This window comes from Larimichthys crocea, chromosome XVIII, assembly GCF_000972845.2.
Source record: "Larimichthys crocea isolate SSNF chromosome XVIII, L_crocea_2.0, whole genome shotgun sequence".
Lineage (NCBI taxonomy): Eukaryota > Metazoa > Chordata > Actinopteri > Sciaenidae > Larimichthys > Larimichthys crocea.
In genome coordinates this window covers 10,621,590-10,645,975 of record NC_040028.1, presented here as the reverse complement: position 1 = coordinate 10,645,975, position 24,386 = coordinate 10,621,590, and the positions used below count along the sequence as shown (strand labels likewise).

At 41.4% G+C, this 24,386-nt stretch overlaps 1 protein-coding gene across 1 annotated transcript in view; it reads left to right on the top strand.

Annotated features, from left to right (window-relative positions):
• Positions 1 to 24,386, top strand: part of abca12 (ATP-binding cassette, sub-family A (ABC1), member 12) — a 63,865-nt gene that overhangs the window by 36,418 nt on the left and 3,061 nt on the right. The window contains exons 45-66 of the mRNA XM_019255452.2: positions 142 to 303; positions 512 to 695; positions 1,391 to 1,609; positions 2,455 to 2,651; positions 4,254 to 4,411; positions 5,727 to 5,960; positions 6,068 to 6,212; positions 6,675 to 6,921; positions 9,050 to 9,139; positions 10,113 to 10,197; positions 10,373 to 10,500; positions 11,091 to 11,178; positions 11,524 to 11,632; positions 14,124 to 14,178; positions 16,026 to 16,203; positions 16,464 to 16,579; positions 19,135 to 19,297; positions 19,560 to 19,813; positions 20,124 to 20,328; positions 20,647 to 20,756; positions 21,354 to 21,504; positions 23,653 to 23,787. Coding sequence (XP_019110997.2) covers positions 142 to 303; positions 512 to 695; positions 1,391 to 1,609; positions 2,455 to 2,651; positions 4,254 to 4,411; positions 5,727 to 5,960; positions 6,068 to 6,212; positions 6,675 to 6,921; positions 9,050 to 9,139; positions 10,113 to 10,197; positions 10,373 to 10,500; positions 11,091 to 11,178; positions 11,524 to 11,632; positions 14,124 to 14,178; positions 16,026 to 16,203; positions 16,464 to 16,579; positions 19,135 to 19,297; positions 19,560 to 19,813; positions 20,124 to 20,328; positions 20,647 to 20,756; positions 21,354 to 21,504; positions 23,653 to 23,787 — 3,413 coding nt within the window. The remainder of the gene's footprint in view (positions 1 to 141; positions 304 to 511; positions 696 to 1,390; positions 1,610 to 2,454; positions 2,652 to 4,253; positions 4,412 to 5,726; positions 5,961 to 6,067; positions 6,213 to 6,674; positions 6,922 to 9,049; positions 9,140 to 10,112; positions 10,198 to 10,372; positions 10,501 to 11,090; positions 11,179 to 11,523; positions 11,633 to 14,123; positions 14,179 to 16,025; positions 16,204 to 16,463; positions 16,580 to 19,134; positions 19,298 to 19,559; positions 19,814 to 20,123; positions 20,329 to 20,646; positions 20,757 to 21,353; positions 21,505 to 23,652; positions 23,788 to 24,386) is intronic.

Below are 24,386 nucleotides of genomic sequence, written 5' to 3'. Positions count from 1 at the left end.
TTGATGAATAACTCTTAACTAGTTTAGATTACGGTGTCAGTAACCTGTAATTGAAACCAATACAGTTTTGCATAATCCTTTCTCCATCATGTTTCATATGTTAATAAGAAGTGTTTTTTTTTTTTTTTTTTAACCCTTCAGGAAGGTATGGTATCCCTGCTCCGTGGTACTTCCCCTTCAAACTGTCCTTCTGGGCTGACCTGTGCTGTTGTGTTAAGTCAAAGAGTCAAGTGGGCAGAGGACTCCTCTTCACCAACATCATGCAGAAAAACCTGCCCGTTTTCTGCGACGACAAAGGAAAAGGTACTGAGGGAAAATAGGACATTATATTATCCCGCGGCAGATAATGATTAGCAATGCTGTCTCCTCCTGTGTGTTTGTGTTTTGAAACATGATGTTTGTTTCTAACCCGGGGGCCACACTACATTTATGTTTGCAGCTCGCTCTTCATTTAATTCCTGCCCCCTTCAGTTTGATATACAGGTTGCTTTTGTCTCCATGTTTTTCTTAGGCCAGAGCAATCTTTCCTCTCAGACTGGTGAGGACTTCTCTGATCTTCCAGTGGGCGTTGCCCTCCATGGTCTCAGCAAGATCTATGGCGACCGAGTGGCTATTGAAAACCTTAATGTTTCCTTCTACGAGGGCCATGTCACCTCACTGCTCGGTCACAACGGAGCTGGCAAGACCACCACCATGTATGTGTGCCTTTTTTTTTTTTCAGTTTTCACTGTATCAGCATGTCTTAAGGTGAATACAAATGCATTTCGACCATTCATAAACTGTATATGGTGTCTTTTAAATTTGATTTGTGCATCCCTTTAATCACCTCAAGAGCCTGCTGCTGACAGGGAAATTGTTTTGTCCAAATCTGGCACAGCAAATGCAGCGCGGTGGAGATTAGCCTGATGGGTCTTCATCAACTGGAGCACTTACATTTACATTTTAAATGTGACTAATTTCGCTGATGCTGTTATTCAGAGAAATGTACAATGAATGCAGCAGCAGAATAAGATTCAACAACATTAAAAACAACCAAAACCAGGGAGGGATTTCATGTCCTATATTATTCCAGGGACCAATAAATCATAATTGAAGAGGAAAGTGCTGAGGAGAATGTACAAACATATTGCTAAAGGGCATTTTCAACATTTTACACCCCAGGTGACAAATTTCAGCAAAACCTATTGAAAAACTGTCGGGCTCTATGTATTTGAATTGTATTATAACTTTTTATCGAATTCTGAAATATAAAATAACAAAAAAACTTCTTGAAGATGATCCTAAAACAAATCTACATGAACTGTTAAACCAAACTCAACTCTGACATTTTATATACATCTACAATTCAGTATTGTCATTCATGTGATAAATGTACATGTATTATTCTTAGGTCTCTCCTCACTGGCCTTTTTGCTCCATCATCGGGTGCCATTGAGGTCTACGGCAAAGACATGCAGACCAACATTGATGACGTTCGCAAAGAGCTGGGTGTGTGCATGCAATATGACGTCCTCTTTGAACACATGACCACCAAGGAGCACCTGCTGCTGTACGGCCAGATCAAGGCCCCGCACTGGTCAAAGAAGGAACTACATGAACAAGTCCGCACGTGAGTGACCAATCATCCAGTACAGGGAGCACGCTAAAGATTACAATTCACTGTGGTGTATAGATGATGTCGGAGGTTCTGTGTGATGTGGGAGCATCATTTGATACATTTTTACATCTTGTCCTGTTAAAATTCGTAATAAAACGGTATATTTGGCTCAGTCAATGCATGTTTCTTCAATAAAAAGGGCATATAGGTGGAGGTTATGAGAATTTAACAGTGAAAAGGAGACAGTACTCAACACCACTGACTAGTTACAGGGGGAAATAAAAAAACACAAGTAATGTTCAGATATAGTCCAGCAAATTATGGTTATACTTATTTTAATATAGGCTAACAACAAAAACATTGCAACACTTGTAAGGGCCCACTTCAGCATCTCAAGTGCAGTGAAATATATATCAGATACTTCTACCATTGGATGTATATTAAAAATACTATTGTTCTCTCAGCATTCTGGGGAATCTTTTCTACGCTCACATTTTCGATAACAATTTTAGAATTTTTTGTTTGACTGTTCATTTGCGTCTTCTTGGATAAGCTTATGGGAGCAAGCGTTAGAAAAGCAATTTTTTATTCTGTGCCATCATTAAGCTAGGGTTCAAACCCAGATCTATCATGAGACTATTTCTGGAGGGTTTGTGCATGACAAGATGAGCAGTAATAAGCCCATACCTAAAAGCAATAAACTGTGCCTCTCTTCTGGTTCCTGTTGTTCAGAAACCCCCACAGGGCAACTGATGGAACAGAAGAAAATATAACTTAGAAACTGGGTTGTAAATGCATAGAAAAAGTATGTTAACATGAGCTCCATGCTTAATGCTTTTCATTGACTCCCCTACCAGGATCTTGGAGGAGACAGGCATGTACGCACACAGACACAAGCGGGTGGGCACCCTGTCGGGCGGCATGAAGCGCAAGCTGTCAATCTCCATCGCCTTCATAGGGGGCTCTCGATTGGTGGTTCTGGATGAACCCACCACAGGAGTCGATCCCTGCTCCAGGCGCAGCATCTGGGACATTGTTATCCAGCACAAGAAAAGTGAGTCACACACACACATACACATACATACAATCACACACACACTGCTACTGCTATTATTATTATTAATAGTAATAACTTTAGCAATGATAATAATAAGAACAAGAACAGGTAAAAAACAGAAACAAGAAAAAAGAAAAGCTGCCATCTAAATGGCCTTTGCCGTCCTACACTACTGAGAACTTTGAGGTTTTAATATTGGCCCCAACTTGGACTAGTGACATGACAGCTAACTGACAACTTCCTATTTAACCATAGATTCAGAAATATTAATCAATAAACTTCCAGTCACACCAGCGTTTCCCAAAAAAATAGTTGAGCAACTTATTCACGCATTAATTTTCTCTCCTCTTGATTACTGCAATTCATTATTTATTTGCCTCAATTATGCAGCAGCAAGGCTTATGACAAACAATAGAGAGCATATCTCAGCAGGCCTGGCTAAATTACATTGGTTCACTGTTTGTTTTAGAATAATTCAGTTTCCTGATTTTGTTGATTACTTGTTAAGCCCTCCATGGTTTGGCTCTGTTATATATTTCAGATCTAGTCAGTCTGTACTGTCTGTGTGAAAACCTTCCATAGTCCAGGCTTAAGACAAAGGATGTTTATGCTGTTGTGGAACAAACTCCCCCTCAATGTCAGATCAAATCAGCTGAATTTTAGAAAGCTTTTAAAAATCCACCTGTACTGGCTGGGATTTGTATAACTTATTACTCCAATGTTGTTCTGCTATGATCTGTTTTACTTCTCTCTGGCTGACTGTTCACCGAATATTTTGTTGTGTTTGTATTGTATTGTATTTTATCTTCACCTGTGAAGCACCTTGGTAACGTTGTTTTTTAAATTGTAGAATAGAAATAATGTGTTTTAATAAAGTTTACTCACAGAAACCAGAGAACCATGAGAACTAATTCAGCATAAGGGGTTTCCATGACACACACAATCCAAACTCTCACTCATGTTCTCCACCTCCCTATTTCCAAAGAAGGAAAGAACAGGAAAGAGCGGTGAACCTCGAGCCGATCCTGAAGGGATTTCCCCTGTTCAGACTTCTGGCGTTAAATTTAGCATATAATTAATCTAAAAGGAATCCACAACTATTTTTACTTTAGGCTCTTCTGGTGTAGCAACAGTAATAGCAGGGAGACTGCTAAATGTCATGTATTCATAGATGTGGAAAATATCTTGTGTAATTGGCCCTGTCTCAGATGTTAGTGAGAATTTGGTGCCAGGGGAATCTATTTCAAATTAAACTTTCTGCATCGCTTGCTGCTTCTGTCCTTGTTTCTCTGATGAGGTGTGTGTGTGCGTGTGCGTGACACAGCTTGTGTGTGGCTTTGTCATTGCACTACTTTATTTCTGGTTGTTTATTTGGATGTGTGTCGTTTTTAATGTGTGTGCACGCTTAAAAAAAGCCAGCTACGGAAAATCTAAAAGGACTAGACTAGTTCGGCTGGATAATCTCACTGTGTGTGTGTTATTTTGACATTGAACACAGGATTGTCATGTAAAACATTTCTCAATATTCACACAAATCCCATTAGCTTCCATTTGAATATACAAATTAGTACAGATTGGTTTATGTGTGTGTCTTCTCAGATCGCACCATCATCATGTCCACCCACCATCTGGATGAGGCTGAAGTACTGAGTGACCGCATCGCCTTCCTAGAGCGTGGAGGATTAAAATGCTGCGGATCCCCCTTCCACCTGAAAGACAAGCTGGGTCAGGGCTACAAACTCACTCTCACCAAGAAGGTATTCATCCTCACAGACTTTCTGTTAGCACGTTTGGCTAGAGCACAGCAGGAAGGCTGTGTTTTTGCACTTTGTTTTCCACAATATGAAATTATTCTGAAAATCTTAAGTGGCATTTTTCCAACATCCTTTCTGGTCGTGTGATTCCCCAATTGGTTCCAGTCCAGAGTGAATGTTGAGAGATTGTAGACCACATATTTTTATCTTAGAAGTGAACAAGTGACTGCATGCATCTCTGATGTGTTTTACTCAGACTTACTATTCACAATGACGCAATGCACGGCCAGTAACATACTGTATTATCATGGAGGAGCGGGCCCGTTCATGTGTAAATGAGTCCTCTGTTCCATTTCTGCCACATTGGACACTGGAGTTGCACATGAATCATGATACACATTGCAATAGTGTGACTCTTATCAGACATATTGAAAAACTGCTAAATGGGTGAAATCCAACACAAATAATGCTCTGCTGGCTGTCTCATACATTTTTCTGTATGCTATATTGTCAACTGTGTATCAGTGTCTATACACCAGTGGCTATATGCCAGTTACATATTTTGGTCCTTCAGTACCCTGTGTTTTGGCTGTTCTTACATCTGTTTCAGTCCGAATCAAACACCTTCTCTGTGTAGTGCTCAATCATTTGAATAATCTGGAGGCAGAAAAGCGGTGTTCAGCAAAATGGTTGCCAGTTTCTTAAGTTTATCTCATCCTTAAAGGATGAGATAAACACAGATGACTTGTACTTTATTTGAACAATGCATTAAAGAAAAGCAGTAACATTTTGTAACTAACGGCGCATCTATTCAGGAGGCGTTTCAGCTGTGTTTGTCAGTCTATATACCTGCCTACAAAGGTCATCTAATTGTATATCATGTATCATGTATATTTATAAGTGTTTTTTCTTTGATTTTACGCACACACTAAATTGATTGCTTTTTGGGCTCTGGGCCCTGCCATAACTTGGGGAACCTAAACTGAGTACTGTGCCTAAATATGTCATGTATGGATGCAAATAGAGCTCTGAAGCTGCTGCTGCTAATGTGCTGTTTTCGCTTTGTGGGCTCTGTACACATGGTGTAACGGTCATGATTCAAAAGGGTGGATAATCCCAGTGAACTTGAATTTCTCCACGTATTACAGAAGCCAGAAATGGATGATTTTAGCAGGGAGGGAAATGGCATGAGCATGTCTCAAAAGACAGAAATGACAAATTTTAAGACATTGGCAGCTAATTTGTAGTTAGGTAAGTAAATCTGCATCATCTTGATAATAAAACATGTCATAACATGTTCCTGTTTTTCTGTCTGTAGATGCAGAACGTAGACTCTGAGCAGATTGACAATGCTGAACTGAAATCCTTCATCCAAGCTCATGTACCTGAAGCTCGACTAAAGGAGGCCCAGGGTGGCGACCTGATCTACTCACTGCCCCCCTTCACCTCATCCAACGCCTCCTCATATCGCTCCCTCCTGACCGCTCTGGACTCCAACCTGGACGACCTGCAGCTGGGGGGCTATGGCATCTCTGACACCACCCTAGAGGAGGTAAGTTCATACAGACACAGTGCAGACACAGCGGAAAAAAAAGGCTTATTATATTATTATTATCTTGGACATGCACAGATATGAATGTTTTCTTTTTATCTTTGTAGGTGTTCCTCCAATTGACTCATGGCGACAAAGAAAACGGAGCTGACGAATGCCTCCCGACCATCTCGGAGACGGTTTCTGACACTGGATCCATCGACAGCTTCCCTTCAGACACTGGAAGCATCTCCAGCTTCGGTGACAATATCCGTGAGTTTTCACTTTTACCTCATCTGTTTCTTGTTTTGTTGTCGCTCCTTCCTTTTCCTTCCCTCCATTGAAAGTTAATTATCAAATATTCTGTGAAAAGGAATACATGTAGGAAGTTTGCATGACGTTTATATAAATCCTGTAGTATAACTATTGACTGTGCTGTCACATCAACAGTAGTCTTCACTGTAATCATCAGTATGCTTAAACCTTCTTGTTTCTTCTTATTTTAGATTTTCTTACTTAACGTAAAATATTTGAAAATTACAACTAACCCAGTTCAACAACTTCCACAACTGGAATAAACTTCTTGATGGATTGGACTGCCATCTTTTGTGTTACAATCTAAATGTCAACCTTTAGTACTTTGGTGTGTCTTAAAGAGCGCAGCAGTAAGACAGTACAATTACGCATTAGTGCAAAAAAAATGATTAAGTCCTGTCTCTATATCATCCCCTCCAGAGCTTACTGGATCATCCACGGTGAGTGGCATGGCCTTGGCCTGGCAGCAGATGACAGCCATACTGATCAAGAGGTTCCACCATAGCCGCAGAGACTGGAAAGGCCTGATTTCCCAGATTCTGCTTCCTGTCCTGTTCGTGGTGTTTGCTATGGGCCTGGGTTCCGTCAGAAACGATCTACGGCATTATCCTGAGCTGGAGCTTAGCCCTGCGCTTTACAAAATTGGACCAAGCTACTCTTTCTTCAGGTCAGTTCCCATGGCGAAAGAAGTATAAAGGAGCACTTGGAGGGGAGTACATAGAAGTAAACAAGGCTAATCAGGGTGCTTTTACACCAAGCATGTTCGGAGAAGCTCAATCGAACTCTGAAGCTTTGCTCTTTTATTTCAATTTATTTGGAAAGGTCAGACTGATGCCACTGACTCTCCACTGGCAACAAATCCACTGAGGCTTTTGAAAAAATGTGTCTTAAGTCAAAGCAAACTTATTTATGGAGTAATGACTCCAGAAAGGAGCTACAAACCTTTTGTGGTTTAAACTTATAAACATGGTAAATTATGGCAAAGGTTACAGACAAATCATCATAGTGTGTGTATCTCCAGTGATACCTCTGTTATACTCTAACTGTGGCAAAGCTCGAAGGATGAGCCATGTCAAAAAATGATACTGCCCAGCATAAAGAACACACTATGATAACAATTTTGAAACCACAGAGGCGCTAGCTGCAACACCCTTGCAACTTTTTCATGAAGGGTTGATGCATCTCATTTCTTTATTAGGTTCCCGCATGGTTTGTGGGGAACGTTGTGTCTTACTTGATATAAAATGAATTTGAAGCTGGAGTTTCTTGAAGGGCAGACGGACCTTAAAGAGAGGGAGCGAGGGAGACTACGAGGCAGAGAGATGATTGCGATGAAGACAGCTGAGATGTGAGATCAAAGTGAGAGAGATTAAGAGTGTCAGGAGTTTGCGATGTATGTCTTCATTCTTGAGGAGTGCTGTTGTTTGATCAAGGGGATATGTTGCAAGGGAGAAAATGCTGAGGTGCCAATCCATATCAAAGACCGTGTGGATGCTCTCCTCAGTCCTCCTTAGCTTGATATACAAAAGAGATTGAAAAATTACATTTTTTATTTGTAATAAAATCTGGGTTAGATGCTGAGGAAAGTAATAGATAGTTATAGACAGTCGAAATGTTTCGTCCATCCATCCATTTTCTGCTGCTTGTCTGGTGCCAGATTGTGGTAGCAGCAGGCGTAGTAAGGTAGTCCAGACATCCCTCTTTCAAGCAATGTTTTCCAGCTCTTCCTGGGGGACCTGAGCCATTCCAAAACCAGATGTACATAATCTCTCCAGTGTGCTCTGGCTCTACCCTGTGGTCTCCAGTGTGATGTGCTCAGAAAAACCTCCGAAGGAAGGCACCCAGGAGGCATCCTGATCAGTTGCCCAAACCACTTCAACTGGCTCCTTGTGACACAAACAAGCAGCGGCTCCACTCTGAGCCTCCTCCAGATGCCAGAGATCCTCTAACGCTGATCAAAGCTATTTTGTAGAGGAAACTCATTTCGGGAAACTCATCTCATTCTTTGAGTCACTGCCCAAAGCTCATGACCAGAGGGCTGGAACGTAGATCCACTGGTTTATCGAAAGCTTTACTTCCTAGCTTGACTCCATCTTCACCACAGTGGTGTGGTACAGCGCTCGGGTTAAGGCTGATGCCACAACAATCTGCCTGTCAGTGTCACACTCCATTTTTACCCTCACTTGTGAACAAGACCCTGAGATACTCCTTCACTTAGGGTCACAATTCAATCCAAACACGAAGGGAGCAATACACCATTTTGGTCCCGTGCTGACTCTCATCCAGATCGCTTGAGTCTTCTCTTATTATAACTGTAGAATGTCACATTTTATGAACTTTCACAGGGCACTGTGTTTTCAGACCTGCCTTTGTCTTTCTCGTTTCTTTTTTGGCTCAAATAAAATAAATTCACTTAATTATAAAGAAAGAAATCAAATCTCCTATTGCTGTTATATTAAAATCACTGACTGTGCCCTAGTGGTCATTTTATGGCCACTAGGCCATTTGTTAGTCAGTATATTGATCTTAAACTAGCTTCTCTACCAGGAAAACATTGATGCCAACCTTGTATTGTAATTCTTTATAAAACCCCAGACACTGAGAATGATTTAAATAAATCAATAATAACTTCATTTAGAGATGAACAAGATGTTCTGTCTGCTGATGCTATTTCAAGCCTTAGGAAACAATCTTTTGTTGGTGTGTATTATTGTTTAATTATCATGGGGTTCACAAAAATGTCTGTGTTACCTTTGATTTGAGGCTGACTATATATGTTTTTTCTGGCTACACAGTAACCAAAATCCCGACTCCAGCCGGCTGATGGACACCATGATGTCATTCCCTGGGATCGATAACGCCTGCCTCGACAAGTCCGATAACCCGTACGTTATCACACCACAAACGCCAGCTGCTTTCCTGAAAAAGATAAATTTGTCTGTGATACTCTAGGTGCACATGCTGAGTTCCTCTATATATTCTACCCTTCTCCGCACGTACAGTGTTTTCATATTTCACTCATTGTCATTCTTTTCATGCCTCCTCTTTCACCTTGTTTCATTTTACTAGTCCGTCTCCCTGCAATATTTCCCTCGCTCGTCTCTCTCATGTCCCTCCCCTCTATTTTCCTACTGTTCGGCTCAACGCATGTGGCTGAAAGCCTGCAGCAGGACTCTGCGATGTGAGGGGATCATTTGTATTCCATAAACACCCTGTGTTTATAGGGGAGATTTTGCCCTTACAGGCACTCAAATCAATGTTGGCACTCATGAACCAGACCTCCGATGCATTTTAAAATTCTCTGCAAAAAAAAAAAAAAAGACAGAGAGAGAAGGAATGATGATGTACTATAATCACAACAACAACAAGACTAAAAGAATACTTCTGCTGCATTTACACAGTTTACACTTACAACCCATGATCCCCTGACTGTGGTCATTGGTGTGGACTAAAGTAACAGGTGTGCATGTTAGTGTGCAAAAACCATGTGTTAAGCTGCAATCTCTTTCTGATCTGCACAAAGTGTCCCTGAAAGCATTTGGCAGAAATAAACATGTGGGGGAGTTGAACATCAACCCATATGAGCAGATTTCACACAATATGATATTACGGCACATATGAAAGAACTGTTTTGATATCAGAGCAAATATTTAGGCCATGATCTCATCAAAGAATCACAATAATAAGACATGCAACTCACATCTACAGGATGAAAGCTTGCAGGTTTTTGCTGTGATGTGCACAGGTGTTTAGCACTGATCAACTCAGTTTCGAGATGCATCCTGGGGTGTCTTTTTTTGTGCAGACTCCATCATTTCATTGAGCCACCATTTCACTTTGTTAATGTTTCTTTTCAAGGGTCTGCAGAAGCAACACAAACAAGTGGAGCTACACAGGAAATCTCTCCAAAGCATTTGTCTGTAAATGCACACGTCAGGAACAGGTGATACAACGTGTTTTTGTGTGTATGTGTGTGTGTGAGAGAGAGAGAGTGAGTCTTTGTGTTCTCATGCTTCTGTGTCTAAACATGAATGGGTCTTCCTGTGCTCATGTGTGTGATTGTTTGAACAAAGGATTCAAGTGTAACATAATGTGTTTGTCTCGTCCGTGCACTGCAGACTTGCGATGTGCAAGGTTTCCAGCCCCCACATAAGAAGATCCCTTCATCTCAGATTGTGTATAACCTGAGTGGCATAAATGTGGAAAAGTACCTGATGGCCACAGCAAATGACTTCATCAGGAACAGGTGAATGCAACCGGCGTTTATACAAGTTTTATTGCATGAACTATATGAAGCAGCGTTTTAATATTGTATATTATATTTCATAGTAGTGCAGCATATTAACAGTTTGCAGATACTGCATGGTGCTCAATTTTCTTTTTGCTCTAAGCTGAAGTAGAAGACTGACTCAAAGAAAAATGTGTTTATTCAAAGTCTCAAATACCTATTTTTCCTTTCAGTCTTAAAATAATATACATTCATCAACTGGGAAACTCTAAGTGGTTAAAACTGACGGTGGAAAGGACATTTTATATGTATTTATTTTAAATAAAAAACAAGGATGTGTAGAAATCGAATTGGTTGATGACTGCAAAAATTTTAGTCACGAACCTAAATGCTTGGTTCGGCTTAATAAGAATAGGCTTCTTGTGCCTCGTCAATCCTGTTCGTTGAACTTTTACAATGTATTTACAAGGTCACAAAATGCTTTACAAAAAAATGAATGAATAACAAACTTCTTACCATCTGCAGTTGGATCTTCTCTCTGGAGCTTTGATGACCAAAAACATAGTGCCTCTTCTTTGTTTTGATGGATTGTATGTTTTTTTTTTCAGGTATGGTGGCTTTGACTTTGGCATGCCGCTCCCTTCTGACTTACAAATGGACCTACAAGGTGTGCCCAAAAATCGTACTCTGTCTAAGGTAAGTTTGTCTTCTGCTTCCCCGCTGCCTGTCTCATTATCACTTTAGTAGAGGAGATGAAAGTTAGAACATGACATCCTAGCTAAAGTTGTTCGACTACGAGATCCAGTCTTGCAGATGGAGCTGCATTGTGACACCATCAGTGTCATCATAAATATGCTTTACTGCACCAATTGTGCGGCAGTTTTAGTGTGTAAATCTCCTCAGATGATGACATCTGCATATATTGTGTCTTTAAATCTTTGATTTCAAATGTAGTGGTGTAGTAGACTTACAGACCGTGGTCTGTAGCAGTGTGATTGATGGTTTCTATGCATGTCTGCGTTTGTGCATGTATGGGTTTAGGTCTGGTTCAACCCTGAGGGCCATCACACAATGCCAGCATATTTAAACAGCCTCAACAACCTCATCCTACGCTCCAATCTTCCAGCCGACAAGGATCCACGTGAATATGGTAAGCTGGAGCTGGAAAAAGTCTTTCAAATAAAATGTAAAACTTCACTTTATAATTGATTGAGTATCCTTTAAATACAGTTGCAATGGCTGCACTCATTAATTACACTTGTACAATCTAGTTATGCCTTTACACAAATCATTTTGTTCAGAATTGTTAATTTAACTGTTTGCAGTGGTGTTGAACTGGTTTTCAATACAGTTTCCAGGAGTTTATTATACATACATACACATTTATTACTCGAAAAAGCAGGTGGTGGTGGCTGGCAATGCAGGTGAAGTGAGGCAGACAGATCAGAGGATTCGCTGGAAAACGCTGAACTAGCTGAACAAAACAAAGCGAGGCATGCTGGAAAACTACACAAAGGGGGAAACTTAAATGAGCAAATGACACAATGACAAATGACAATAGAAAGTTACTGCAAGGATTGCAGTCAAGAACATTCTGGAACACACGAGAGAAACACTGGTAAATCACTGGAAGCTCAAAAGGTACGATTAAGATTAAGCCGTGGCATGTTACCAACTGCGACGGGGATAATCTGGCACAGGAGTGGTGTCTTGACCAGGATTTTTATGGCAGGAGTGATTGCTGGACAGGTGCGCATTGTTGCTGAGACACACACACACACACACACACACACACACACACACACACACACACACACACACACACACACACACACACACACACACACACACACACACACACACACTGCCAGGTCAAGGAACAGAAAAAAAGGAAGGGAAAAGCACAGAGACAAAGAGAAATTATAAGTTATGTAGAATTCGTGATCACATTATTAGATCATGTTATCTAATGAAGTAGCTGGTTGCTTAAATCTTATTTTCTGGTGACATTATTTTTTGCTGCTGTTGTCCATCATTCATGCACAACACTTTCTGGATGTTGTGTAAGATGAGGAAAATGATCGGGTTGTATAAAAGAGATGCACACATCAGCGTTTCGGAAATCTATCTATCTGGGAAGGTGTTACTGATTGAGCACCCGGTGCATTTTGTATACTAAGTATAGAGAGAGCTGTAAACAGTGTGTTTGCTCATGGTTCATTTCACTGGATTAAAGCCAGGGGGGGCTGTGTGTCCTTAGACTCACATCATTACGCATGTTGAATACAGATGAGTGCAGCTCAATGGGGAGCTATGCTAAAGAGAAGGCTGACCCACGTTTCCAGGACTGTTTCAGCCCTGAGTATCACCCTGACCATCTGCCTGCTGGCGGGAGTATGCAAACAAACAAACACACACACACACACACCGGCACACACGAAGAAACACTCGTAAAGACACAACAGTGCACATGCACAGATGTACATGCGCGCACACACATTTGTTCCCCACTTGATGATAAAAGTGCTCGGGGGTAGTGTAATCATTTAAATATTACCTGCAAACTCACAGCGGTGGTGGGGAGAGTGGCGGTGGAGGGGGGTAGGTGGTGAAGATCCAGGGAGATTACTTTTCAAGGTGATGGTTTATCTGCCAAATGCGGAGCGTTGTGAAATGCTGTAACAACATCTGTGCTGGGACCCTTTTAGAGGTCTACAGTCTCTCTCCAAGGATTTCCGACCATAACCTCCCACTACCACAGATGTGCCATCACGCTCCTGTCCACTGTCCACACTCCTTCTGTAGCAAAATGTTGCACGTGGGAGTATTTTCTCGACCATCCCACGTAGAGAATGTACAGTTATACAACTGTTTAAAAAACGTGAACTGAAAGGAAACCTTATTTAATGTCGGCTCGAGGCCTCTGGAAACTTAAATGTTCTAAAAATGTTATAAAGGATGACCCATTTTTCTAATTTAGTTAATTAATCTATTAGTCAATCAATAGAACAAAATCAGCAGCAACTTGAATCTGATTTTAAGCAGAAATGCACTACTTCCAGCTTTTATTCTGTGTTTTTTCAGTCCTTTATGATAGCTGGTTGTCAGACAAAATAAGGAATTTGGGCCCTGAGAAACTATGATGGGGTTTTGTCTAATCTATAATGAATATAGCTGTTAGCTCGCAGCTGTAGGTGTTTCCCATCTGAAAAGATACACACCAGATTTGGCAACATCTGACTACTGAGCAATAATGATGTAGAGTTAATGATTACAGATCAGATTTGGATCAGTAGAACCCATCACTTCCATCCAAGTGCCCTTGAGCAAGGCACTGAGCCTCCAACTTGCTCCAGGGCTGATGTGCTTTGGATGAACTCACTCAGCTCTCCCGTCTCAGGAAATGTAAGCAGAGCACATGTGAGGGAGCATCCAGGAGACCCTGGAAAAAAAAAAAAAAAAGATAAAGAAAATTCAATTTCCTTTGTGTGCAGTGGCAAATGAAATCATCTTGTGCTATATTTTTCAATTAACTGTGAACCAGGCTAAGAGAATATCATTGCTCATTTGGTTCTCACTCTGAAAAATGGCCTGCATGGGGTAGTTTTTCTATCGCTAACACAATATTCTTTCTATTACAGCCATTTCAGTTTCCAGTCAACCCTATTTCGGCCGGGCGGATGATGAAGATGTAATGTAAGGACTACATTTTAATTCTTCCTTCAGTTGAAACTGTCAGTGTTCAACGCCATCATTGGCTGCGCAAACAAACATTTGAATCAGCATCCTAATTGGTGAAAATAGCCCCAAAGTAGTCACTCTTTGTGAATATTATTGGCTGCTGTTTGGCTGAGAGGCCCACAGTAAATTCTGGAAGCATCCTACTTTTGAATTTAGGACATCAGACAATTACATGCATGCTTTCTGGTACTGTACACCAGTTAGACAATTTTTGATCACATATATTAGGCTGTCGCACCTTACTTATTCCTTATGTTGTTTGACTTTTTTCTGTTCTGTGGTGGCGGGCCATAAAGAAAAAAAGAATTCAGGACATCAAAGTCAGGGTGGACTCAGGGCATGGAAGTACATGACAGCAGTATTTACCCATATTTGATTTTCTAAATGGATTTCCCTGAGCTTGCACTATTGATCAGAGTCCCAATATAATGAGTGTTTACCCTGAAGGTGGCACAGAGGTGGATTGATTATACCCCACTTCCCAAAATGAGCTTATTTAAAATACTACACATTCTGCTTTAGAGACCCAGACTGTGGAACGAATGCTCACGCGCGTGTGTGTGTGCTTGCACGTATGTAAACTGTGTGTTCGAGAGGATCAAATCAAATAAATCATTCTATGGGTGGGTTGAGTCGAAGCTGTGGCCTCATGAAGGTCTGTCCACTCTATGGCCTTATTAGTGCTGACCATTTCCCTGTGTTTACTGCCCTTTCGGTTTCCCCACTTATTCGATATTTTCTTTTTATGTGTATAGCATTTATATGGCTGTTGGCCTGCTAAGGAACTGTAGAGGCTGCGGGAAACACAGTTACCTCTCCTTCCAGGGTGATATTCTGCCTCCTCAGATAAAGAAACAACAGCCTTATTACTCCAAATGTCTTGATTCCTCACAGTGTGGTAATTTTAGCCATGGGGACAATTTATAAAGCTATCTTGGCCATACTGATAACAAACCTGCCTAGTAGCTGCTGCTGGCTTACCCTCTGCAGTTAGTGCTGCCCTAAAACGCCCACCACATGTCACTCTCTGCTATTCTCTCTCCGTCCTACTCGGTCACTCTGCCAGCTTCATCATTGTCACTTTTTTTTTTTTCAGTCTCATGCAGCTTATTCTGTTTTGGTTGGTGGTGTTGTGCCCCGGCCAGAGGAGAGAGGTAAAAGTAGTACAGCGGCGTACAGGGCAGGAAAGAGAGCATGGGAGATGAACAGCTACCGGCATCAAGAAAGTTTGAATGAGTGCACAGGGTCGAAGAGTTACCGAGGGATCCAAACCTCAGCTTGGTGTCTGGGATCTTGTCTGGACAATAGACTAGGCTCAGCCTCACACACTGTACAGTTACAGCAGCGTGAAGCTGTTCTCTACACCGTTTGCGGTTATTATCTTGTCAGAGATGAGGCACGAGCATCTCTTTTAACAAAGCTGTTTGTTATTAATCCGGTTATTTTGACCTACTTCAATCGTTCATATGAGTCCAAGCAGAGAACAAAATGAAAGTTTTTTTTTTTTGTGGGGTTTTGAAATGGGCCGTTGTTTTCTGAAAATTACATCAGGTTGCCTCATTCAAAGTGACTCAGCACAACAAAGTATATTGATTCGTTTGTGTACTTTGTCCTTGGATCTCAAGCTGTAGCAACTACAATATACAGAAGCAGGCTAAAGCTAAAAGAATACAAGAGACCCATTTCATTCCTGGATGCTTAATAGAACGTTGAATAATTAAATGATTGCAGAAATGAGTGATAATTAATGACTGCAATGCTGTCGCTGACATCTGAATGACCCTATTTTTTCCCCCTCACAGTGTCCAGGGAATGCTCCAGATCCTAGTGGCTATGTGTATACTGACAGGTTATTCAATCACGACAGCCAGCTTCGCCATCTATGAAGTCAATGAGCACCACAGCGGTGCCAAGGGGCTCCAGCACATTGCAGGCATCAGTGAACCTTTCTACTGGGCTGTGAACTTCTTCTATGACATGGTAACGTCTTTTTAATTGCCTAACAAGAGACTCGAAATCCCACCAACCTGGTTAAATGTAGTCAAGCACTTGTGTGTCACAATCATGCTCATTATAAGCTAACATGTGTGTGATATTTCTCTGCCCTCTGATAAATTTTAGATTGCAAGAGCATATGCAAAACCCTCTCCTTGTGTCTTTCATTAATTGATAGCACAAAGTATTTGAAATGAAATGATATGCATTCACGTTGCTGCATCCTATCCCATCTTTTACCACAGATCATGTATCTGCTTCCAGTGACCTTGACTGTTGCAGTGACCGCAGCCTTCCAGATTCCAGCATTCACAGATCGGGAAAATTTGGGTGCCGTCACCCTGCTTCTGGTGCTCTTTGGGTGAGTAATTTTAGCCTCACAACACTGTGAATGTTGTGCAGACTAATAAAATATTCAAAGGGATGTTAGTGGGGCCTAATAAAAAGTTGGCATTGTCTGTCCTTTGGCTTATTTTGTTCATGACATTGTTAAACAAAACCTTTTTTTATTTCTGTAGCTCTGGCGCTTGTTTCAATCAGTTATGAGACCGTTGCTCACATCTCGCTCTGGTAAACTAAATGAGAGCAGAACTAATATAGACACACACTGAAATAACAGAGAACATCAGTCAAGTACCATAAACAATCAAAGATAATAATTAGCATATCTTGATGATGGTATGTATATTTATATACAGTCACACAAGGGGACCAACAATAGGTCGGGTGAGACTGGAGGGCTGAAGGAGCAAAGAAGAGCTTATTTCAGGCAGTTAATGACTGCTATTATTTACATGAACAGACAATGGTATTGTGTTTGCATGCTTATATAAGAATGCAATATTATAGATGAATGCAGCAGCTGGTTGGATAAGGATACAGACTATCCTGATATATTCAATCTGCCCTCCATTGTTGACTTATTAAAAATGTAATTGCAGAAATTGGTCCAATGGGTCGACAAACACAGCGGTGAGATCATTCTACAGGTCGAAACGAGCTGACAGTTTTTGCCAGATTAGTTATCACTTTATTTGAAGGTGACACTGAAAGTGGTTGTATTTATAACGTCGCTAATAATCCCAACGACACAACTACTGCAAACAGGTCCACACTGCGGCAGTTTGTGTTTTTACTGTTCTCTAATTTATCTGACAAAGCAGTTTGTTTTCAACCTGTACGATCATCTGACTGCTTGTGTTTCTTTCCCCATTGGACATTGTTTTTTTTTATCAATGGTTGTTAATGTTCTTAAGATCTTAGCAGCACATTGTTGAGTATATTGTTTTCTGTAATAATAAACTGTAGTTTTCCTTTAAGAAGCAAGTTTACCACAAGTGCAGCCCTGTAACAATTAATCTTACCGGAGTGACGGAATGATGTAAATCAAAAGAAAAGAAAAACAACAGCTCACGATCCAAGGCATACTATCTGTCAAATATGGTCGACTTGCATGTATAGCATGTATGGCATGTATAGATCAAGCCGTAAATTACCCAGAGCTAAGTGATTGCATCAAAACAAGGTCAATGATCCTCACCCAAAACATCCAAGGAGTTTTCTTGTGGCCACATATGTAGAATGTTCGCGACAGACCGGACCTCAATTGAACTGAAAAAAGTAATTTGATCAATTCAAGGTTTTTCAAAAGCACATCCTCACACACACACACACACACAGTTTTCTAGCCCCCTTTCTGCATGATACTATGTGTGCCATCAGGTTGGATTTATAACACTGAGCATAAGGAGGTTGCTCTTCTTCAAATGCAAACACAGCTCTTTTTTTTCCAGCATCACTTGCAAAAGACAGATGGTGGTAGGACTGAAAGGCTGATAGAGAAACTGCTACCAACCTGTTTGTTCCCATTCAAGCCAAAGATACTAAAAAGAGAGCGGGGGGGTAGATCTGGAAGCAACAGGGCTATAACAATGTGACTTTGTGTAAGAGAGACTAGCTAGCTGTCATCTTGAGATAGAAGAGAAAGGTTTTAAAATCGATCTGACAATGAGATTTTTGGAAAGGCATCAAAGCAGTGGCATGCTGTGTTTACCACAGCTGGATTATTGAGATTATTTACATCATTCCCCAGCTGTAGCTGGAGAGCGTAGTAGCCTATGTTTCCTGTTGCCGTCGCGGGATTCATCCTGAGCCCTAGATCTTAGGGGGCCAAGTCAGCACTCTGATTCTCATTTATCAGACAGATGTCTCCCTCCCAAGCAATGAATAATCACAGCGCTCCATCTGTCAGGCTGCACCCACCTGGTCTGGTCTGCAGCCTTCTTGCTTCTGTTCCTTGTCATGGCTTGGCACCAGCAGTCTGCCTACCCAGCACCTTTTTTTTGGGCATGGCACGTAGATGCTTTGTCTCTGTCTGGCTCTATCTGTCTGTGTCTGTCTCTTTCCGTTTGCCCACCCTAGTTTTTCCTTCTTCATCTCTCTCTCCCTGTTTCTCTTCCTCTCTGCCTCGCTGACCCAGACACCCCAATCAAATGAACAAGCAGATTATGTGGGAAAAAAGAGAGAACAAAAAAAAAAAAAATGGAAAAGGATGTTCTGCCATCAGGGGAATAAGAGGAGAAGTAATTTGTCTTACTCTCTTTTGGCGTCATGACTGAATGTTTACCCTTCTCACGGTGTGGTATTTTTCTTACTCCCCTTTTCAGTATTCTTTACTGCCTATTTTCATCAGGCTCACAGCTGCTCTGTTTAGTCTTTAAAGGCCTTAAAAAAATGCAAGGTCATGTTATTTTGTGAGCTGAGGAGGACTGTATAAATTTTCCATTTCCTCTTTGTGTGTTTTCTGCATTTGGAACCAACCCAGCCAGATCACAGCAAGGCTATTTTAAGATGTATGTGTAGAGTTATTTCTTACTTTCTGCTGCGTTAAGTATCCTGTCCTTGTCAATTCCTCAGGTTTGCTACCTTCCCCTGGATGTACCTGTTATCAAGTGTCTTCAAGGATGCAGAGATGGCTTTCATCACCTATGTGTGCATCAACCTCTTCATCAGTGTCAACACCATCTTATCTACTTCCATTCTATACTTCCTGGGTCAACTTGCAATGCGCAACCCCGAGGTCAGCAGAAAAGTAGCTCAGTGCACACCTAAATGCATGCCTGTTCATTAATTGTTGAATGAAACTCAGTCAGTCCCTGTAGCTGCAGTGATATAGAGTTGCAGAGGAGTGAGAAGGACAAACATACTTACTGGATGTACTTACTTACATATCCAGTGACAGGAAAGTGAAGATTAGTTCTCAGGTCACCTTAGACTCAGTTTTATATCCCCATTTCTTTCCCCGCTTCCAATATCTTCTGTTCTGTCCTTTCCCTCTGCAGATCATCCAGGACATCTTCAAGAAGCTGAGCTACGCCTTCCTAATCTTCCCTCAGTTCAACTTTGGGAACGGGTTGATGAAGCTGACTAGGATGAATTTGGAGGTCCAGATCCTCAGCGGCTACGGCATTGATGCCTATCAGAACCCATTTTCCGTAAATGCCCTGGGCTGGATGTTCATCGCCTCCTTCATCCAAGGCCTGGTCTTCTTCACCCTGCGCCTCCTGCTGAACAAGTCTCTCATACGCAAAGTCAGGTGAGCAAAGAAGTCAAACATGGTGTGGTGATGCCATGAATGATCATGAAGTCCTGCGGTACGCATCTCAGCTTTGTAACTGGATTTATGTACAGAATGTGGAATTGAGATCAATTTTAATTGGTTTTCTCCGGGATGTCAAAAAGTCGTGTTTTCGGCTAAAAGACAACTGCTGACTGCATTTTACAATCCTCTTGATTCCTCAGTCCTCAGATTTATTGTGCACCCACTGTATCCTGAACAGTTACTCACATTATCTTCAACAAATAGTAGTAGTTATTTAAAAAAAAACATTTTTTGCCCTTTGCAGACATCTGATTTGTGGCAGAAAGACGGTTCCCCAGGTGGCTTCTGAGGACGAGGATGAGGATGTGGCCACTGAGCACCAACGGGTGTCCAGTGGAGCAGCCAGCTCCGACATACTCCAGGTCACCCAGCTCACTAAGGTCTATCAACACCTCAAGAAGAAGGTCTATGCTGTCAAGAGGCTTTCTGTGGGCATCCCTGCAGGAGAGGTAAACCTTACCCCATAGTGGGAATATGAACTACAAATACAAAGTCAGCAGGACAATGAAAGTGGGCTAATTAATGACTATTTTATGACAACAGCATGACTGTAATTACCCAAATGTTGACAAAGTTGCTGGTTTTGCTAAAGAGTTGCTAAAAACTGTTGGCACTTATCACTTTGTACAACAGAGTAGTGGAGATTAAACTGAATATTGACCAATACATCTATGTAATGTTTGAAAAAAACCATCATAGTACTGTATATTGCACTTTAAAGTGAATAAATGCTTCAGTATTACTAAGGAATGAGTGTTTGCTTACAGTGCTTTGGTCTGCTGGGAGTGAATGGAGCAGGAAAAACTACCACCTTCAAGATGCTGACTGGAGACGTCAGCCCTACTGATGGTACAGCACAGATCAGGGACCGGGATGGGTAAGCTGTTCATTAATTAATTTGTTCTTCATTAAGCGCATACAATACGAGCTTTATTTGTTATTTTTTTGCCCTCTTGCTTCTCCTTCTGTTTATACTTGTGGCACTGCGTGAATACATTAGGTTAGCCTTTGTATAGTTTTAAATATATTCCTGCAAGCTGAAGACAATTTATGAGAATCACCCTGGAGGACACCACAGAGGCAAACCCATCACAGCGCAAAGCTCTGATTTCATTTTTGCAGGTGCCCAAGCCGCACTGCCTAATGAATCTGAGCTAGATTAAATTTGCATAACACAAATATCCACAAATGAGGGATGTTATTGCCTCGCATCAGCTAAGATTTGAGCGTAACAGGTTTGGGATTTAGAAAGTAGCAGGTGTATCTGAGACTCACTGATACAGGTATAAACCAACGCTCATACTACGTCTGGCTCCCTTTTACAGTTCTATTGTTAAGCCTTTTGGTGGGTATTCCCAGCAGAGCACACTACAGACTACAGGGCCAGCAGAACACCCTACATGTCCACCTGTCCCATGTAGTGAATGCCATTTAAGAGAATATGTCTTGTCTTTATCTCCCCCCCCCTCCACAGACGGTTGGTAGACATCATGGAGTGCCGTAACAAGGGGATTAACATCGGCTACTGTCCCCAGGTGGATGCACTGGACAATCTGCTCACTGGAGAGGAGCACTTGTATTTCTACGGTCGCATTCGCGGGATCTCAAAGAGAGAGATGGATGGGGTAAGAAAGAGCTGCTGCTTTTCAAAGCTCTGGGTAGTGACAGCGGCGTCCGCAAAATGACACGGGATCTGATATAAATTCAAAGGTGCACTTCCACTGCAGGACTAGTAACTGTCGGTGCTTTCATGCATACTGAATCATAGAGTGTTAAGTGTTGAGTGATGTGTGTTGAAAGCTGCACTATCTGGGGCAAAATGGAAAAAGCTTTTGTTGTCAGCTTGTGCAATCCAAACTTCAGAATTAAGCTGATGCCGCGTGCTTCGCTGCGGACGAATTTACATTTAAACGATACTTTGATGATGAGAGGATCTCATTTGACATGTCACTTTAGCCCCATTCTTCCCATTTATCTTTTTGAGAACTAATCAATCTTGCTTCTGCGGTGATTACTGAATGTGCCTGTCTTTCGCTGCCGCTACCGCTGACATGAGAGGAATCTGCAGAGCAGCCAATCAAAACAAAATGATGTGATTTCTGATTTTTTTCTTGCCCCCCCCCCAAAGAAAAAGCAGATAGAAGCAGCTCTGTACGAAAAAATGTGTAGAAAACATCCCGATATTTAAATTGCAGAGAAACATACATCCATGTTTGTCTCTTTCTCCTTCTGTCTTCATCTTCACCATTTTACAATTTAAGGTGCTGAAGGACAAAGCACTTATTGTCTCCGACTATCTCAGTCATGTTACAAACAACAGAGACACATTAGCAAGGATGCACATAGACACACACACGCACACACCACACACACACCCACACAGACACACACACACACACACACACACACACACACACACACACACACACACAGATGGTGAAGCACAGAAATGGATCTGTCTGCCTCTAATCACCACCACTGATGTTGTCATGGCTCCTCTTCTCTGGTCAGAATAGTGATAACAATGATTCTAATGGCCACAGCATCGGTGTCGGGCTAATTCACAAAGTTGAGGTTATATATAGACCCCCTCACATGTTGTCTCCCACTGACAGTCCCCTAGCTGTGGATAATGAGACAAGCCTTAATGGGGTCTTTTCACATTGACATAGTTTTGTCAGGCTTAATGAGCTGTTACATCAGGCATTGATGAGAGAACATAACCCCCCCCACCACCACCAAACATATTTTGATCTGAATCAGCCAGGTATATGCAATGTTGCCAATACTAATCACTCAAATTTAGCTATTGATTCTGTGTTATTGTCCAATGTATGTTACGTCCTGCAACCCTGAGACAGTGAATCATATGGAAAAATGAACACCAGTCGAATCATGTTGCAGAGAAAAAAAGCTGTCTATTGCATTGGCTTGCTTCATTGATCTGGTTTCCAAACTTGCCAGCTGATTGGGGAAAAAGGGTAAAGCGTACCGATGGGAAATCACCTCGAGCTATTTGAAAATGAACCGGTATTTACAGCGCACTATTTCATGTGATTAATAGGCAGCCATGGAGATTTGTAAGTGACTAAAAATGGTTATGAGCCATTAGTTTTTTTTCTTCAGTTTTTTCATTTCTGCTTTCAGGATATAACTGATATGTACCAAACAGATTACGCTGTGTCAGTTCCTGTTCTCTAAAGCTGCAGCCTCAGGACAGTGTGGGGTTTAGATAGATTAAAGTCACCAAGTAAAGTCATCACTGTTGTACAAACAAAATTAAATATGTATGAGACATTGCTTTCTTCCAGTAACCGATGTCAAGAAGTCAAAACAGATGTTTTTCTTCCAGTAACCGATGTCAAGAAGTCAAAACAGATGTTTATTACCTCAAACTACTATTATTTTCTGATTTGTCCTTCTTACACTAGATTATGTCTCTGTTAACTAGTGATTTTATGTGTGTTTATGTTGCAGAAATTAATCAGTTTTGTGGTATCCATAAACTCGCATGCTAAGCATCTAACAAGATATTAAAAGATGTTTATTTGATGCCTGACACTGCTTTGAAAACTCACACATAAAACTGGTTACTGTACTGTGACTTCAAAATTTCGAACCCACTGCTAAGTGGCATTTAAGTTAAATGCGATTCGTCTGTGTAGCCACCTTCTAGTTGAGATTAGCGCGTTTAAAACTGTAATCCTCCCTAATGTGGTGTTTGTTATGTTGTCCATAACACTGTATAATCCCCTTGAACGTGTCCTTTAAAGGTGGTGAAGTACCTACTGAAGAGGCTGGAGCTGAACTACCATAAAAACATCATTACTGATGGTTACAGTTGCGGCACCCGGAGGAAGCTCTCCACTGCGTTGGCTCTCATTGGACATCCGCAAATCCTGCTCCTGGTGAGGACACCTGTTCACGCTGTTGCACACTTAATTGCCAAACTGGCCGCTAGACAACAAAGACTAAGCTAACTACACACTACTGTTCCTCCTGAAAGGGTCTTCGAAGTAAAGTACATATTGATCCCCTAGACTTGACAGATCTCATATAGTTTAATTAGTCTGCTTTCTCTGGCTCACCCGGGGGTGGTCTACCCTGTAACTTTCAACTTTGTTTCTACCTTATGTCTCAATCAAATGCTCCCTTCTCTTCCTCTCCCTCCTTCCTTCTGTCCTCTTATCTTCTACTTTGTTTTCTTCCTAATTTCCCCATCTCCTCTGAGAGTTTTGCCTCTGCTTCTTTTTTTTTAATCTTCATTTCTTTTTTTGATTTGACACTGGACCTCCCATCTCCCTTCCTGTTTTGCAATTATACATGTGTTTACTCTTTCATGTTCACCCGGGCCTTGTTTTTCTCCTTCACCTTCTGTATGTACCACTCACGGTTTGCAACACACTGTCTTCCTTAATTAACTCCTTGTCTTCGCTTGATCTCTCCACTTGAATTCAACCTTCCTCTGTTCCTTTCACACATCCTGCTGTTTCTTTCACACATCCTG